The following is a 19,377-nucleotide window of genomic DNA, read 5'->3' on the forward strand; positions in this document are numbered from 1 at the left end:
ACCAAGATAGAAAGCTTGCATGTTGGCGGGGGGGGGGGGGGGGGCTTGGTCAGATGCTGTTCAATTTCTGGTACTGTTCCTTTGTTTCAGCCTCTCTATTAAGTTCGCCTGCAGTATCCCTAGTGTTTAATGCTTTCAAAGTAGTGGTATTTCCTAGCATATAAGGAGCCTATGTTATCAGATATTTAAAAATAACTTTGAAATCCACATATATATCTGTGATCGAAAGAACTTGGTGATTGCTGTCTGTATTCAGTAACGTTTTAGGACAACTTTTTGTGAACCGCAGTCAACCTTTACCGGTGCCACAAATCAAGCCTCTTTTGAATCTGAGGAGATGTGAAAGGTTGGTGATAGGGGCAGGAGGTGTATGCTGCTCAAAACAAACAACAACAACAGCCTTTAAACCATTCTCACGAGTTGGGCAGAAGCCCTTGAACATGACAACTTTGGGTTGCTAGCCTCAGAAGGCCAAACTAGATATTTATTTATTCTTTAAAGTTTATGTAGTGCTTGATTGTGTGTGTGTGTGGGGGGGGGGGTTTTAAAAAACACACACGTTCAAAGCAGTTTACAAAAATAATAAAACAATCAGATTCTCAATAAAACCAGTTAAAAACAACTATTTAAAACATTTTTTTAAAATAAAATCAGTGATAAGCAAAAAACCAGATTAAAACACAGGCCAACGTTCTACATATCTAGATAGTCACGCTTAAACAAAACGTTTTTAGCAGGCACTAGAAAAAATGCAGTGGATGTGCTGGCCTGATTTCAAAATGACCAAAATGATTCCAAAATGTGTGTTGTCACACTAAAATATGGATTTCTTTCAAATGTGTTCCAAGTATTATGTGCAGTGCTTTTTTCTGGGGGGACACAGGGATATGAATACTCCTAAACATTTTGGGAATCTTTGTACTTTTGTCCATTTACTGTATTATATTTTTCCTGATCTGAACTATAAAATGGTGATTTTCTTGAGTCAAAATGAGAGTACCCCTAAAAAAAATTAAGAAAAAAAGCACTGATTATGTGGCATCTTTAACAGTGCTAGTTCCGCAGATCAAAGTGCTTGAGTGGCCCTATATGGGATAAGGCAATCTCACCGGTAAACTGTCACAGTTGTAAAGTTGTCACAGGCTTTCTATACCAACAGGAACAACTTGAACTTGGCCCAGTAGCAAATCAGGAAGCGCTGCAGTTGTCTGAGCAAAGCCATTCTACGCTGACAGGGTCTATTCCTGTCAGCGATCATGCCACAGCATCCTGCACCATCTGTAGCTTTTGGATCAAATGCAAGGGAAGCCCTACAAGCATTCCAATAATCCACCCTTGAAGTAACCAATGCATTAACTGCTGTGGTCAAGCTCTCCTGATTCAGGAACATTGTAGGTGTTGCACCACTTGCATCTGTTAAAAGGTGTTTCTAGCCACTGAGCCTACCTGGACCTCCAGTGACAAAACTGGATTTGGAAGCAACCCCAGACTGAACTTTGCTCCTTCTTGGGGAGCGCAATGCCATTCAGAGCAGGGAGTTGACTAGTTTCTTGGACACGGGAACCAGTGTCACACACAGTGCCTCTACCTTGTCAGGATTCACGTTCAACTTCCTCCCCCTCATCCGTCTCACCAGGTAGGACACAGAAGTTCTCACAGCTTGAGTGGTGGTCTAGTCTTTGGTTAGCCCACACCTCTGTTTCATTTCTTGTTTAAAAATTCTACCTGCCCCTTTTGGGGGCAGAATTATATGGGTACCTGCAATTTTTCCAAGGGGAAAGATCAACCTTGAAGGAGGAGGCAATTTTTAAGTGGAAGGTGTTGTGAGATCAGTCCCCTCCCCTATAGTTTTCCCAGCTTGATCTCCTCCATGACTGTTACGTAGTGTAGAAAAAGTACAGGAGATTCTCATCACATCGTATTGTTGGACGTATTTAACAAAAAGTGGTGAATTGCAGTGCCAAGTTGCTTGTTCCATGTGTCACAGCAACCCAGGTGGCGGCTGCTGTTGGATATGAAGTCTCTATTAATTTGTCCTTTGCGTGAACAGTGAATGTGATATCTAGCCTATTGGAAAGGAAAGGAACAGAACAGAATAGAATGGCTGACCTAGCTGAACAGAACAGGACCCACATAGAAACATTTGGGATGTTTTGTGTTGTTGGTTCTGGTGTGTGTGTGTGTGTGCGTGCGTGCTGCATTTCACAAAAAGTGGTTTACATCAAAATATTAAAACTGGGAAAGAGGATGGGTGGATAGGGAAAGAGAGAAGTGCATCTCTTCATTAAGAGAGCAAAATTGTTGTTTGGCACCTACTCATGTTGTGTGTTCACTTGGAGTTTCTGGGACTCAAGCAAAGTTAAATAGCAACTACGGCAGTTCAAGTCAAGTTGTTTTATTATGGTCAATGACCAGTATTAGGATGAAATCACCAATTAAAAAATTTAAAATCTTAGAACAAACTAAAATAAATAAAATTACATATACATAAAAAAGCAGTTCCAGCTGGTCATTTATCCGTCAGAGAGAACCCTTCATGATCATTTGTCAATATACTACTCCTGGGTGCTAGTCATTATGTGTCACATTTTAATTGCTGCTCCGCAGAATTTGGCCACATTATATGTTACACCGGAATTATTATCCAGGAGCAGCAGAGTAGCAAGAAACTGTTCAGAACTCCTAGTATATTTCTGGAGTATAGGCAAAATAAGGTACTACTGCAATTATTTTTCAGGAGGTCTCTTTCAAGGGATTGTCACCAACTTGCTTGGGAGTAAAAGTAACCCTTTCAGTAATGTTCCCCTGGTGAAAAGCAGTGAAGGCTAAAAATGTGTTGGAATATATTTTTTGATGTTTACCACATCTGTTCTTATCTCTGTGGTTTCAAAGTTTGCGGAGTTGCCAATTTCTTGTATTCTGCTGGCCTCTTCTGCTGTACTTTAACAGCTACTTGATCAAAAGACATGAGCTGATGCTTATATTTGCCTCTGCGTCTTGAAAAACCCCACTTGTTGATTTTTGCAGATTACACAATAGTTGTATCCTGATTTTTATATCAAAATCTTTACATGTTTTTGGTTATCTGACCAATCTGTTCTTGCTCCTCAGTTTATGCTCCCCCCTCCATTAAAACTGGAAGGTAAAGGTAAAGGGAACCCTGACCATTAGGTCCAGTCATGGCCGACTCTGGGGTTGCAGCGCTCATCTCACTTTATTGGCCGAGGGAACCGGCGTACAGCTTCCGGGTCATGTGGCCAGCATGACTAAGCCGCTTCTGGCGAACCAGAGCAGTGCATGGAAACGCCGTTTACCTTCCCGACGGAGCGGTACCTATTGATCTACTTGCACTTTGATGTGCTTTCGAATGGTTTACAAAAACTGACACGCTCAAACCATAATCTGTTTTTAAATCATACATTTCAAAACAGGGCAATGAATTACAGTCATACCTCGGGTTAAAGATGCTTCAGGTTGAGCATTTTTAGGTTGCATCCCGCGGCGACCCGAAAGTAATGGAACAGGTTACGCCACTCGTGCATGCGCAGACACTCAGAATGACATCATGCGCAGATGTGGCGACCTGCGCAGATGCGGGTTGCGTTCTGCTCATGGGGCGAATGGGGCTCCAGAACGGATCCCGTTCGCATCCAGAGGTACCATTGTACTAAAATGAGCTAATGTGACTTTACTAAAAATGCAGCCACAAACCAACCACTGAAGCCAGCGGTAAAAGGATAGTAAAAAGAAGGCTCCCCCCTTTCCGTGGGGAGGGCAACCTAGTCTGGGAGCATTTGCAAACTTCCATTCAGAGTATTTGGAGTTGGTTTTCCCACCCCACAGCACCAGTCTTCTTACCTGGATTAAGTTTCACCTTGTTTCCTCTCATCCACCCAAAAACTGCCTCAGGGCCTCCCTGGGGTTAGCAGATAGAAAAGAGAAGTAGAATTGGGTGTCATACTGATGGCACTTCAACCCAAACCTCCATGTGACTTCCCTCACAGTGATTTTATATACAGACCTGTATAGCACCCTGAAACTGCTCTCCTTTCATCACTTTCTCCAGGAAGGACCAGAGGAAGTAGATGTGATTTGCATCAGTAATACTTTATTCTGAAATAGTTCCACCTAATATAACTTGAGTGACAGAACATTAATAAATGCAAGATCATTGAAAGTGCAGTCTTGTAGGAGATATGTGTTGTCTTTCTGATTGCACATGCAAAGACCTCATAGGGCACTTGTGAATCCACCCCCCCCATCGCATTCTGCACTCTGTTGAGCATAATTTGTAGATCTGATTCTGAACCAACCTTTTGTCTGCGCTCAGAATGGCTTCTGAACGTCTAACCAAGTCAGGAATTGTAGGGCATAGCATTCACTTATTGTAGAAGTGAATACTCTGCATTTGTGTACTGCTTACTTGCTGAACCATACGAAATAGTTAACCTAGGCCAAGGGTCACCAACCCTTATGGTTGCGTTTGCATATTTACACAGACTTGGAGAAACTGTTGTGGACACTGCACACACATGCTACAACTAAACGCACATGGCAACTATCGGCTACAGCCGGATGCTTCTTTCAAGCCTAATTTCAGAAGTGGGGAGGAGACCCAGTAGGCACCAGGGAGGGTGTATGTGGGGGCATCTATGCCCACAGGAACTATGTTGGCAACCCCAGACCTAGGCAATATTTTATTGGGTAATTGTTTTATGGATAGTTCTAATAATATGCCAAGGATATTTTTATACACGAGGCTTAAAGCAATTCTGCTTCAATAAGACTTTGGGAAAAGAAGTTGATTTGCAGTGCTTCTTTCTGATGCGTTAGCAGGGATCAGACCCACAGGGGTCTAATCAATGCAATTTAAGGCTGTGTAAAATTATTCCGAGTAAAGGGGGAAAGCATCTAAGCCTTAAAGTGTAACCACTGTTAAAAAGAAGGCTTTGTTAATTGGGTTCATTTTGTGCTGAAAGAAATAGTGGGAAGATCAAAGTAGTACAGTAGATGCAATGCATCACTTCCACTCTCCTCAAGATCCATAAGATGTGGGCAAACAACTGGAAGAAACCAAATTTACGAGCAACATAAAAATGGTCTTGAGGTGCTTGGCAGACTTTGATCATGATTCCTTTATTCTCTTGGATCAACAAAGTTAGTGATACCCTAACTTACTATGGGAATAAAATGAATTCTGCCATCCACTCAGTGGATTTGTAACTGGCTGACTGACCGAACCCAAAGGGTGCTCATCAATGGTTCCTCTTCATCCTGGAGAAGAGTGACTAGTGGGGTGCCACAGGGTTCTGTCTTGGGCCCGGTCTTATTCAACATCTTTATCAACGACTTGGATGATGGACTCAAGGGCATCCTGATCAAATTTGCAGATGACACCAAACTGGGAGGGGTGGCTAACACCCCAGAGGACAGGATCACACTTCAAAACGACCTTGAAAGATTAGAGAACTGGGCCAAAACAAACAAGATGAATTTTAACAGGGAGAAATGTAAAGTATTGCACTTGGGCAAAAAAAATGAGAGGCACAAATACAAGATGGGTGACACCTGGCTTGAGAGCAGTACATGTGAAAAGGATCTAGGAGTCTTGGTTGACCACAAACTTGACATGAGCCAACAGTGTGACGCGGCAGCTAAAAAAGCCAATGCAATTCTGGGCTGCATCAATAGGAGTATAGCATCTAGATCAAGGGAAGTAATAGTGCCACTGTATTCTGCTCTGGTCAGACCTCACCTGGAGTACTGTGTCCAGTTCTGGGCACCACAGTTCAAGAAGGACACTGGTAAACTGGAACGTGTCCAGAGGAGGGCAACCAAAATGGTCAAAGGCCTGGAAACGATGCCTGTTGAGGAACGGCTAAGGGAGCTGGGCATGTTTAGCCTGGAGAAGAGGAGGTTAAGGGGTGATATGATAGCCATGTTCAAATATATAAAAGGATGTCACATAGAGGAGGGAGAAAGGTTGTTTTTTGCTGCTCCAGAGAAGCGGACACGGAGCAATGGATCCAAACTACAAGAAAGAAGATTCCACCTAAACATTAGGAAGAACTTCCTGACAGTAAGAGCTGTTCGACAGTGGAATTTGCTGCCAAGGAGTGTGGTGGAGTCTCCTTCTTTGGAGGTCTTTAAGCAGAGGCTTGACAACCATATGTCAGGAGTGCTCTGATGGTGTTTCCTGCTTGGCAGGGGGTTGGACTCGATGGCCCTTGTGGTCTCTTCCAACTCTATGATTCTATGATTCTGTTCTATGATAAAAATGACTCGCTTGAAGATGACGATGATGATGATATAACCCCCTGAATCCGGCTGGGTTTCCACAGCCACTCTGGGTGGCTCCCAACAGATTAAAAACCGAATAAAACATCAAATATTAAAAACTTCGCTAAACAGGGTTGCCTTCAGATGTCAAGAGGCTCCCTGGGGAAATAGACTTGCCTCCCCTTGGACAACTGGCAGTCTTAGATGATACATCGGAAGAGACCCTGTAATGTACAAAGGAATATGGCAGTAAATATTTAATATTGGATAATTCTGTTAGTCTCCATAAATTGTAACATCTTTTCAGATTCAAGTCTCAAACACATTCCCCACTCCCAAAAAGGATTGAGAAACTTTGGCCTTGTTCAACTGTTCAAGAATAAGCTTCAGTCAGCTTTGGTCTCATGTGCTTCCTCCTCCATTCCTGGCACAGTTGGAAGAAAGATTTGGGGAGTTTTCAATATTAGATTAGCCATAGCTGCTTGTGATGTTTGACCAACAGGGGTTTGTTTTAATGATGGTTTATTGAAATAAATCAATTTTAAAGCATATTTTACGAGTCTAGCTGACTGGCTTGTTTCAACAGACATAATTAATATTATCCACAGTTCAGGTTTTGGAGAACACACTTAACAATTGTTAAATGGAAGCAGAAGCTTCAGATCTCCTTGAGAGAGTTGGGAGGCAGAGAAACTTGCATGTGTTGGTTTTCATAGCATTAAACCATGGTTTGGCATTCTGTTTGGATGCAACCTTCCTCCAACTATGGAATGTATACTCAGTTGTTACTTTAAGTGTCACTTACACTTCATTTCTCCCTTCCTCACCTACAAAGTCCTTTTTGTAATATTCCAGAATTTGAAACAGTCTGCAATCTGAATAATTTTAGGAAAGTTGCGTATATGCGTGTAAATTGTTTTTGTTTTTATAATTTTAGTTGTATATGGAAGTTTAGGTTACAAAATGTAGCAAGAAACTGGCGCATAAGGAGGAGCCCTTTATGGTGGGAATTTGAATTTTATTTCTAAATACAAATGGAGATGTGTATTGTTCAAATGATGCACGCTGTGTTGAGAAGCAAGATCCATCCGGCTTCTCAAGAGTTTCAGGTCCGTTATCAGCAGACACTCATTTCTTCCTCCACAATTTAAAGAAGTGGCTTTTAAAAGTTGGAGGCTCTGTGGCTGCCTGCTTGCTGTGAATTTGGTGTGTATTTGGGCACGAGTATATATGGTTTCTTTCTTTCCCCCACCTCCTCTATTTCAGTTGCCACTGATTGGTTAGATCTGACACAGAGATCTGGGCTTCTTAGTTCCAAATGTTTGTGAAAATTCCTCTTTTAAATGATGCAATATTTTAATGCTTTAAACAATTACAGGGTTGATTTTTACCTAGGAAAAAGTAGTTGGAGTTACAATATCCATCGTATCTTAATTAAGTATTTTCCAAGCAAAATCTAAGATTGCCCAGTTAAAATTGCCAGGCTTGGTTGTAATCCCTCCCAGCTAACTCCCATAATTTTCCCATTCTGGTACTTCCTGTTTTGTGATGGTTCTTTGATGAAGAAAGTAAAATTTTTGTATGACTTTTGTAGCAGAAAGGTGTATACTACAGTTGACAACAGATGTTTGTCAAACTCTGAAATGCTTGCATCATTCAATAGTTTTAATCATGCTGTGTTTCATAAAAATGCAGGATTAATTGCTTCCATACAGTTTTTGTGATGATGGACATGTGGCACATCATATTGATGCATGCCACCCCAATCTCCAATTCCAGCGGTTCCAGGCCCTTACGCAGGGTTCATGTTTCCTTTTGGAATGAAGCACAGAGGAGATTGGTCTTGGATTCAAGAAGAAATCTAACATTGCTCTCTCAAAGGTTGTTCTGCCTCTCTCCAGCTTGCTGCTTTGCTTTGAATTCACCTCGCTGCAACTCAAAACCCAGGCTTTGTCCTTCTAACTCTCTGAGTTGAGGGAGGGTGCCTGCCTATTTGCTGTCTCCCACAGATTCCTGTCGCCTTTGTTCTCTTAATGGCCAGGTGATCACCTTAACACAGGAAGCTAACTTGGCTTCTATGTTAACACTTGCTGGATTCAGGGATCCAGGGGTGAAGAGGATCTCACATACAGCCAACTTCCTCCCCTGCAAACTCACAACAATACTGTATGTTTAGGTCACAATTGCTGGAAGCCCTGCTAGCCATTAGATCTTGTGAAGCTAGGGAACATAATTTCTTATTTCTTAAGATGGTGGTTTGTGATTTTTGGTAATATACATAATTTCAAAGAATGTCTGCCATCTTTCATCTCCCCCAGTTCTATCTTTTCCTTGTGTGAGAATTGGCTCCCCTTGCCCCACAGTGTTTTGAATTTGTGTTCTTATAGCATGTTGCTTTGTAGATGTTAGCAGGTGTTTCTCTGAAAGGCATGAAAGGCTTTGTTTAGTATACTGTGGCATTAATGAACTCTCCTACTACAAGTGTGAAAGAAAGATGCAGCAGTGAAGGCAGGAAGCACTTGTCACTCATACTTCATAGCTACACGTCTGCTTCCTGTCAGTTAGACCACTTGAAGTGGAACAGATGAACCAAGATACTGCTCTTCTTTAATTCTTCTCATGAAGGTTATGATGTAACAGTCTAAAATGGAAAAAGTAACTGTATTCTTTTTTCAGGGAAGACTGGACTTAATGGAAATGGGAAAATTTCTGATCATTAGCAACAAATGGAGGAATAAGGCAGAGTAGATAATTAATTAATAGTTAAAGCTATTTTTGGTCATCTGCATACTATCCCTTGCTTTTTCCTGTAGGACTAATTGCAGTCGTTAACAGTTGTCAACAGGTTTACTATACCCATTTAGTCAATCACCCATCTCCTACTACCCTCCTGAGAAAAACCCCACCCACTATATATAAGGGTCTGGTGACTTCTGTTTCTGTGTATCTGAAGAAGTGTGCATGCACACGAAAACTTATACCCAGAACAAACTTAGTTGGTCTCTAAGGTGCTATTGGACAATTTTTTAAATTTTGTTTTATTTATTTTGACTGCGTCAGACCAACATGCCTACCTACCTGAATATTTAATCATTGTTAGGATTAGTCAGAAACAATCAATTTATTTGTATCAGAACATTGTAGAATTCCATGAAATCTATCTTCCAATTGGGGTAACATGAAATTACATGATGGAGTAAATTGCATGCCTGTGACAAACTAGTATAAATGTGATTATCATTGATGTTATATAATGGATCACATCCATTAGGTTAAGTACAATTATTTTCATATTCGTCCGAAAGAATAAGAAAAATGGTTGCTTGTTGGCAGCCCATAAATTCTGTCCGCCACCAAAAGCAGTGGTGATGCCTTGCTCTTCCCCCAGCCTTGTCACCATGACGGCTCCTATCTGCTGGGGGCAAAACTAAAATCTTGCTTGCTGCAAACAGTCCAATGAAGAAGGAGGGTCTGCTTACTTTGAAGTTTTTAAGGCTCTCACACATGACAAACCTTGACAAAGTAGGATATTTTTTTCCCTTTCAACCAATTTCATTTGGTGAAAGAATGTGCAGGTTTTTGAGCTGGAAAGATTTCTTAATCAGGTAGAAGCTAGCCAGTTCTGAAATGCAGAGTTGCAATATTTTACTCACTTCCTATAGATAACTGCCTAATTGGAAAGCTCTTTGTAACTGCTTGCTAGTTAATGATTTTTTTTTTTAAAGAAAGTTTTAAATCTCAACTGTTTTGTGATGTATTATTTGTAGTAATTTATACAATCTGCATTTGTAAGTAGCCTTTATGCTATTTCAAGGCTGGCTATCCAGACATGTGAATTTAAACTGTGAAACACAGTGCCTTGAGCAGGACAGAACCTTTGTTGCTGTTTACTACCCTTGTTGAAGCAGGTGTCTTAACTAAAGACATTGGGATAAGTCCTACAGGAAGCTTGTTGTTTCAAAAGACCAATGCCCAGTTTTTCAGGACTGTCTAATCTCCTGTTTTGAGTTCATCTTGCTTTAGAACTCCTAATTTAGATGGCGGAATTCATTTTATTCCCATAGTAAGTTAGGGTATCACTAACTTTGTTGATCCAAGAGAATAAAGGAAATTTAAAGTGGTTATTTGCTTAGTGCCCAAACAATAAGGTTACCTAAGAAAATCATGGCAGAACCCGTATATAGTCATACCTCAGCTCCCGAATGCCTTGGGAGTTGAATGTTCCGGCTCCCAAACAGTCGAAAACGGGAAGTGAGTGTTCTGGTTTTCGAACTTTTTTTGGAAGCTGAACATCCGACGCGGCTTCTGCTATTGTTTCCGGTGTGCCTGCGCAATCGGGAACCAATCGGAAGCTGTGCCTTGGTTTCCAAACTTTTTGGAAGTCGAACAGACTTCTGGAATGGATTCCATTTGACTTCCGAGGTACGTCTGTATTATTGAGAGACAGGACTTTGTTCTGAGTAGGCACAGCCGGTCCATGCTGATCTCTAGCTGTTGTTTGCTTGCCATAGTTTATCTGTTCTGTTCCTTGTAAGGATTCTGTGGGGCTGCAAGGTACCCCAGAGGTGGGAAAGTGTTTCATTGTATTTTGTTTGCTTCTCATTTTTCATTCACTGCTTCTGCAATGCACCTGAATTAGGTGTATTTTCTTCACTTTCCTGCTTCTTTGCTGGAAACTAAACACAGCACTGAGGATGGAGCAGGGCTTTCCTCAGCAAGCGTTCCCTGGCAGACGCTGAAGTTCATGATCAAACTAGCCCTTTGCCCACATTCCCAGCCTTGAATTGTGTTCCCAAAACATTTGTTCTATGATCACATGCTTGGCTTCATCGGCTTTCAGATCCTTTTGGTTTCAGCAGAGCTTAAAAACTCCCAGCACTACGACTACTGCTACTACTACAGACCCTCCAAGGGTCCCTATTTTCCAGGGACATCCCTGATTTGGAGAAACCTTCCTGGTTTCTGATTTGATCCCAGAATGTCCCACTCTTCCTTAGGATGTCCCTATTTTCATTGGGGAAATGTTGCAGGGTATAGAGTTATCTGACCCTCGACCCGTCTGAAGGCAATCCTGTATAGGAAATGTTTTTTTTAAAATGTTTTGTGTTTTATTATGTTTTGATATATGGAAGCTGCCTAGAATGCTGGGGCAACCCAATAGTATGTGTGGGGTATAAATAGTAAAATGATCCTTATGGAATGGGATGTCCCTATTTTCATTGGAGAAATGTTGGAGATTATGCTGCTGCTACTAGTTCCTTCCTTTCACCAGAATGTCCCAGCGCAGGTTGCAGCCAAATAAAATGCAGCACAGAAAACAGTTTAAAAGAAGTTGTAGTTTAAAAGAAATTGGGCTTGTTACATTAGCAATTTTATAGAACTATTGTCCGCTTTTCATTTTCTCTTTAGGTTTTTGCTGTTTTTAACTTTGATTACTACAACTGTGTTGTCTCTATCCTACAGTTCCATAAAGAGCCCTGAAACAAAGGATTTATGCTAGCGTAATATTTTGGATGTGCCTTTCTAAGAGCAGAGGAGGGATAGGGTTCGTTGATTCCATAGGGTTATGAGCATTTTGCACAGTAAAGGTTTCTTAAAAGGAAGGTGCCATTTCTGAAAGTGCACCATGTGGCTGGTCTCCAAGACCAAAGTCACTGGTCTCCAGTGACTGACCTCTCCACTTGCATCGAGCTAGAAAGTCGCCTGTGTTTCTCTCCTGGGCAGGCTGTGTGGTGCTTTCTCTTTTCATCAGCTAAGTCTGCCTTTTCAGTTCAGTTTTTCTCAGCATTTGTAATTAGCATTTGAAAAACCTCTTAGCCCAGGACAAACCTGTCCAGTGGATAATGCATGTAAATGAAAAGGTGCTAACATAATTCATACCTTACAGAGCACGTTTGTGCTTTTCTTCCTTTTGACGGGTGTAGTTAATAGTAGTTAACAGTCAGTAGAAAGCGCATACAAGTTTCAAAGCTTTGTGCAAAATGTATACAGTGTTTCTTAAGTGTTACCAGCAATTGTATTGGATAGAGTTGAGGGAAGAGCTGTGAGAAGTGGCAGAAAGAGAGAGCTCTAAAAATAGCAACAGTAAAGGGAGTTTTCTCAGGGGAGCAATGGTTGACGAATGGCAAGCAAGAAGAGGTGGAAGCGATGGGATGGAAAGAGAAATATCCGCGTTAAGGATACAGTGCTCATCCCTGAGAGCAAGAACTGGTCACTTGTGTCTTCCATTGCTTAGATTGGCAAACAGAAAGCAAACAGAAAGCAAACCTGACAGCAGGGAGCAATTATTAAAACTACTGCTTACAGTGTTTATATGAAAATGTGAACTTCTATCAGTATCATAAGTGAATGGGTGTATTTAAAATACTTCTTGCAATAATAGAAAAGCAAGTCAAGAACCTTTATAAAAGATAATTTCTGGTCCCCCCCCCCTTTGTATCTGCTTTCTGAGCAAGTTCGTTCTGACATGACATAATTTTTTTTTTGCTACCTGAAATACTTTAAAGTGATTATATATATATATATATATATATATATATATATATGTTAAGATATATTAACATCTAGGAATATAACTGTGTTTATAAGTCTTATTTTAAAAGTATTTTATGGCATTTTGTACATAAAGGGGTCCCATTGGTACTGAAAGGGGTTAAATATGAAACAACAGGTATAGGCAGATCTCAGTGTGTGATATGTTTAGTTGTTTTGCAAGGGCTAAAAGTCCTGGCTCTCTGTAATCTGACACAAGGCTAGTGCAGGCACAGTCCTGAAGGAAGAGAGACAGCAATGTGTACAAACTGGAATTTCTGGTCTAGCTGAATCATACCAGCTGCCTGCCCTACTAGAGATGTGACTGTTCATGTTGGTCACACTTGACAGCAACTGGGAGGGAGGAAGACCATATTAATATATTAGCATCTTCCAATAAGATAGATTTAAACTGTAAGAGGCTTGCAAATATATGTAATATATTCAGCCTTCAGGCACCTGTAGGCTCCAAAGCTACAGTGGTACCTTGGTTCTCAAACTTAATCCGTTCTGGAAGTCCGTTCCAAAACCAAAGTTTTGCAAAACCAAGGCGCGCTTTCCCATAGAAAGGAATGCAAAATGGTTTAATCCATTCCAGACTTTAAAAAATAACCCCTAAACAGCAATTTAACATGAATTTTACTATCTAACGAGACCATTGATCCATAAAATGAAAGCAATAAACAATGTTACTGCAGTCACACAATCAATCAATCAATCAGTAGCTGAACGGGTTCCACACAGTCACCCACAAGAAAGAGCCACAAAAAAACCACAAAATCAATAGCAAAAAAACAGACAGACCTCAGCGTAACACTCAAATCAGAAGTGTGGCACTCAAAATGGAGCACGTTCGGCTTCCAAAAAAGGTTTGCAAACCCGAACACTTACTTCTGGGTTTGCAGTGTTTGGGTTCCAAGTTGTTTGAGTACCAAGGCATTTGAGAACCAACTGTGCTCAGTTTGTTGATATTTCTACCCATCTCTTTATATAAGTCCTCAAGGCAGCTTAAATTAAACTTTAAAAATTGTAGCACACGCTCCTCAAAAGTCCATCCTTCTGTGCGCCGCAGTTCCTGCCCTCTTCCTGGTGACATTGCAGTCATAGCAACCAACTACAAGCCTTTGGTTGTCATGTCTGAATCTGGCCCCCTAGTTTGTTTGGAGAGAAACAAGCCATGAGCTCATAATTGGAAAACAAGAAACTGCAATTTAACACAGTGTGTGAACTCAGTTTCACATGTTCCAGTTCTGAACTACTTGTTACCATAGGACTGTAGAGTTGGAAGGGACCTAGAGAGTTATCTAGTCCAGCCTGCTGAAATGCATTCATCTCAACAAAATCTATACAAAACAAAGCAATATATACCAAAAGCAAATCTGTCAATACTATGTGGATGAGGCTTCTGGATAAATGCTCTGTATTCTTGCTGAAATATCAACATTATCGTCTTTTCTGGATTAATATGAGGCACCTCTCTGTCATGGTGTAACTTAGCCCTTTGCCATTTTCTACATGTCTTGACTGGATGTTCACAAACTGTATTCAGATGTAATATGGACTGCCTCCTGAATGTTCATATGATGGTTGATACTTTTGTATACTACTTTCAGGTGTTTCATTACTTTCAGGTGTACAGTACTTTCAGGGTAGATATGCTTAGAAATTAAAAGTGTCCATAATTTTTTTTACCCAAGTTGGTTGAGAAGCTGTTTGGTTTCTACTGGTGATAACAGAATAAATGATACAAGGAGAGAACTATAGCCTAAGATAGGAAAATAAGTGGTAAGGGAACTCCTAGCTGCTTTAAATGAATTCAGATCTCCAGGGTGTGGTGAGCTGCACCCAAGGGTACTGAAGGAGCTTGTGGATATAATCTCAGAGCCTTTGTCTATTATCTTTGAGAATTCTTGGAGAAGAGGTGAGGTCCCTGAAGACTGCAGGTGGGCAAATGTCCCCATCTTCAAAAGGGGGGGGGGGAGAAGACCCAGGTAACTACTGACCAGTGAGTTAGAGGTCCATACTAGGAACCGCCCTAGAACAGATAATTAAACAGTTAGACTATGGGCATTAAAAATAGGAAGTTATGATTACTAAAACCGAGCATGGGTTTCTCAAAAACAAGTACCGGTAATGCCAGACAAATTTCCTTTCTTTTTTTGATAGGGTTACAAGCTTGGTGAATCAGAGGAATGCTGTGGACATAGTGTATCTCAATTTCAGTAAGACTTCTGACAAATGCATCCCCCATGATAGTCTTGCAGAGAAGCTGGTAAAATGTGGGCTGGATGAGGTAACTGTGAAATGGATTTGTAGCTGGTTGATTGATCAGACCCAAAGAGTGCTCACTAACGGTTCCTCATTATCCTGGAGAAAAGTGACAAGTGGGATGCCACACAGTTCTGTTCTGGGCCAGTTGATGTTCAACATATGTATAAACTACTTGGATGAAGGTATTCACTTGCAGGTGACACCAATTTGGGAGGGGTAGCTAATGCCTCCGAAGAGAGAATCAGAATTCAAAATGACCATAACAGTTTGGAGAACTGGGCCCAGACTAACAAAATGAATTTCGGTAGGGACAAATGTAAGGTTCTGCACTTAGGCAGGAAGAACTAGATGCACAAATATAGGATGGAGGACAACTGGCTTATTAGCAGTACATGTGAAAGGGATCTAGGGGTCTTGGTGGACCACAAGCTTAACGCGAGTCAACAGTGTGATGCAGCAGCAAAAAAAGAGAGCTAATGCTATTCTTGGCTGCATCAACAGAAGTCTAGTGTCCAGATCAAGGGAAATAATAGTACCACTCTATTCTGCCCTGATCAGACCACACTTGGAATACTGTGTCCAATTTTGGGCACCACAATTTAAGAAGGATGTTGACAAGCTGGAAGGTGAACAGAGGAGGGCAACCAAGACGATCAAGGGTCTGGAAACCAAGCCTTATGAGGAGTGCTTGAAGGAGTGCTCTGATGGTGTTTCCTGCTTGGCAGGGGGTTGGACTCGATGGCCCTTGTGGTCTCTTCCAACTCTATGATTCTATGATTCTATGAAGCTGGGTATGTTTAGTTTGGAAAAGAGGCTGACAGGAGATACGATAACCATCTTCAAATATCTCAAAGGCCGTCACGTGGAGGATGGAACAAACTTGTTTTTCCCCTTGCTAGGACCCGAGCAAATGGCTTCAACTTACAAGAAAGGAGATTTCAACTAAAGATTTCAGGAAGAACTTTCTGACAGTAAGAGCTGTTTGAAAGTGGAACAGACTTCCTCCTTAATTGGAGGTTTTAAAGCAGAAGTTGGATGTCATCTATCAGGGATGGTTTAGTTGAGATTGCAGGGGGTTAGACTAGATGGCCCCTAGTGTCACTTCCAACTCTACATTTTATTATTTTAAGTATGCAAAGCTAAGAACCCAGGCACCAAGAACTGTGTTACTTCTTAGAACTAATCAGAAGAACTTTAGTTTCTAATGCACACTGAATATGAGGATTCATTGTAAGGAAAGGGGGAGGGGCACTGCAATGTTGGCAGGGATTATTAGGGAATTTCTGACCTAACAGTGGAGTTTGATGCAGTGCATCTATAGGAAATAAAAATGAAGTATGATCAGCTGCATTTGTGACCTCCTGAAAGCTTCCACTTCAATATGGGTTTGGTACAAAAACTCTCTGAGTACAATATCAATAGGACTGCCAAAATTAAAGAACATCACACATCATATCTTGATCTCATTTATGTTTTGCTTTTAATAGCGCTGCTTTGACTATTTTTATCTCAGGTTAGAATTTTGATATAGCTTATCACTTCCTGCTAAACTGATTTAGTCCAACTTTATACATGGTTTGTTAGAATGAAAGAATTATAAGTCTATCTCCCCACATGTTTCAATATTCCTAGTGCAGTTTTGTTTATCGAGTTTTGTAGCATACAATTCTTTGCATGTCTCATTTGCCATGACGTGGTCAGTGTTTCCTTCCTGCTGTTTACAAGCCGGTGTTAGAGATAAGAATACACTCACGTTGCATTTACACAGGGTTGAAAAAAATGCCCAAATATCTGTTCACTTAGGGGTGGCAGAAGACTTTTTTGCATCTTTAGATCAAAAACAAGCAATGAGTCTTAGGAGTGTGGTAAAGAGAGACGTTTTCTTAAACCAGTAATAAATATATATTGCAAAGTTGGATCGGCTTGAAAGGCAGAAATGTGTTACGTGGACTGGTGGCATTCGATCCCTCCAGTCACCTTAGATGGTGGGTTTTCTGATTACTCCATTGTATTTCTGTTTGCTGGCTGCTAGAAAAGTGTGCTTCCCAATTATAATAATAAAGCATTTGTCTGTTTTAAGTAATATTAGTAAGGTGTTAAAAAATAAAGAGATGGACTTTATAGCGTCTTCTTTGATTTTATTTTACATTTTTTTATGACTGTGATCTTGATTTTGTTTTTCAGTGGCCTTTGGATTACAAGAGTATTCAGGAAGGCATTTTCTAATTGACCTGTCTGTGAATAGTAGAATCCAGGAAGATTGTATAAGAATCTGGGTACCTGAGTAACTTCAAGATCGACTACCCCACACAACTCATTCCTGATGATAAACTCTGTTTCTTTACATTGAAGGAGCATTTTCCCCACATGCAGAACTGAAATCTTGGAATGCTTTATTATGGCAGCAGCTGTACAGCAGAATGACCTAATGTTTGAATTTGCCAGTAATGTTATGGAGGATGAGCAACAGGTAAGAGAGAAATAAAATAAACCATGTTGGATAACCACTGGTGTATTCTACGCAAATATTAAAGGCGTTATTTTACTTTTCCCCCTTTTGAACCTTTGATTCTAATCACAAGGGAAATCCTGTGCACATCTATGAATTGCTTTCTAGTGTATGTGTGTTTATGAGCAATTTAGTTGATAGGCTTCATGCCTTAAGACTTTATAACACCCATAATTCTCCAGATGGGTGAGAAAAAGCCAACTGAACTTGAATCCTAGCAAGACTGAGGCACTGTGGGTGAGTGGTTCCTGCATCTGAGAAACTGGTGAATTGTTTACTCTGGATAGGATTTCACTCTCCCTGAAAGAGGAGGTTGATTGTCTCAGAGTATCTCTGAATCCAGTCTGTCACTGTAGGTCCAGGTCCAGGTAGCCTCAGTGGCTAGAAGTGCCTTCTAGCAATTGCAACTAGTATGACATACACAAGTTTCCCTTCCTGGACCAGGAAGGCTTGGCATGGATTACTCCAGGGTTGGATTTACTACAAGGTGCTCTATGTAGGACCTCCCTTGCACTTGATCTGAAAGTTGCAGTTAGTGCCGAGTGGGGTGGCATGTTTGCTGAGGGAGGCCTTGTCAGCATATACGCTCTGTGCTTGGAGAACTGCAGTGGTTGCCCATTTGCTCCTGGGTGAAGCTCAAGGTACTACTGGTAGTAAGTGAATCAATCTTTTAGTGTGACAAGCACACACACTTTGGAACTCCTTGCTTATTGACACTAGGCAGGTGCCTTCACTATGCTCTTTTGGGTGCCTACTAAAAACACCTTAGGCAAGCCTATCCACACGTGTAGAATGTTGACCATGTGTTTTAATCTAGGTTTTAGCTTATTGTTGATTTTAACTATTTTTTTAATGTTTTAAATAGTTGTTTTTAATTACTTTTGCTGCTAATGTCATCGTTTTCTTCTTTTTGTAACTGCTTTGAGGGGTTTTTTAAAACAATTGAGCAGTATCTAGGTGACAACCATTTCGCTCAGGGGTTCCGTTCCTGGCCTCCCGTGTGTGTTGGTGTGCATATAAGCATGCCGTACCCCATTAGACTCCCTTCTGCTGCCTTCTGGGTCCAAAGGCACCTCTGAGCAGCCAAAAATGATTATGTTGGTGTCAACTGTTATTATTGCAGATAGATAAAATAAATGAAGGGTGGCTAAGCTGTAGCTCCCCGGACGGCAGCTCCCGCTATACCTGACCATTAACAGTGTTGGTTGGAGCCAAAGAGCCACAGTTTAGCCAACTTTGTAGCAAAGGACTGAGCAGCTTTTATTGGCACTTTGCCTCTTGAAATGTTTGGCACTTGTATATCCTTCAAGAAGAGTGTCCTGTCTTCTGGCCACGGCTGAAAAGTTGTGGCTTTCTCCCTCCCCCTTTCTGTGCACAAGCAAAAGGCATGAGGCAGAGGGGCGAGAGGGCAGTCAAGGCAGCTCAGAATTTGGGTGTGCTTTTTCCAGAGGGCCTTGCAAACTGAGGTGCTCATGGCCCTTGAAGAATCCTGGGGAGGTGGGCTGAATCAGAGGGTACCACAGGCCCACTGTCGGTGCTTGAGTGGGATCATCAGCTTTGGCAGGGCTGGGCTGGGAGGAGCCCTCTTGCATCTGCAAACCCTGCTCAGAGAAAGAGGGAAGGGGACATTTGATTATTATTTTATTTTGCAGGTTGGGGGCTCACAGAATCATATCAGGGAGTGAACAGTAAAGGGGTAAACAAATACACCCAAACAACTCCAGCCAAATTTATATTGTTCTCTGATCATTGTGGTGAATTTGTAACTTAGCAGATAGAATTGCTTG

At 41.2% G+C, this 19,377-nt stretch overlaps 2 protein-coding genes across 6 annotated transcripts in view; both read left to right on the forward strand.

Moving 5' to 3' along the window:
- Positions 1–19,377, forward strand: part of ELF1 (E74 like ETS transcription factor 1) — a 64,276-nt gene that overhangs the window by 20,107 nt on the left and 24,792 nt on the right. For 3 of the 5 annotated variants that reach the window (XM_083448726.1, XM_083448729.1, XM_083448727.1), the window contains one exon: positions 17,266–17,551. In XM_083448726.1, coding sequence (XP_083304852.1) covers positions 17,480–17,551 — 72 coding nt within the window. In that variant the 5' untranslated portion in view covers positions 17,266–17,479. Of the gene's footprint in view, positions 1–14,976; positions 15,104–16,879; positions 17,067–17,265; positions 17,552–19,377 lie in introns of those variants that run through there. The other 2 variants (XM_083448728.1, XM_083448730.1) reach the window with 2 other exon arrangements.
- Positions 6,275–19,377, forward strand: part of LOC310682056 (uncharacterized protein) — a gene marked incomplete at its 3' end in the record, with an annotated part of 194,826 nt that continues 181,723 nt past the window's right edge. Inside the window, exon 1 of the mRNA XM_083450301.1 lies at positions 6,275–10,254. The remainder of the gene's footprint in view (positions 10,255–19,377) is intronic.

The sequence above is a fragment of the Podarcis tiliguerta genome (genome assembly GCF_965153285.1).
Source record: "Podarcis tiliguerta genome assembly, chromosome: 7".
Classification (NCBI taxonomy): Eukaryota; Metazoa; Chordata; class Lepidosauria; order Squamata; family Lacertidae; genus Podarcis; species Podarcis tiliguerta.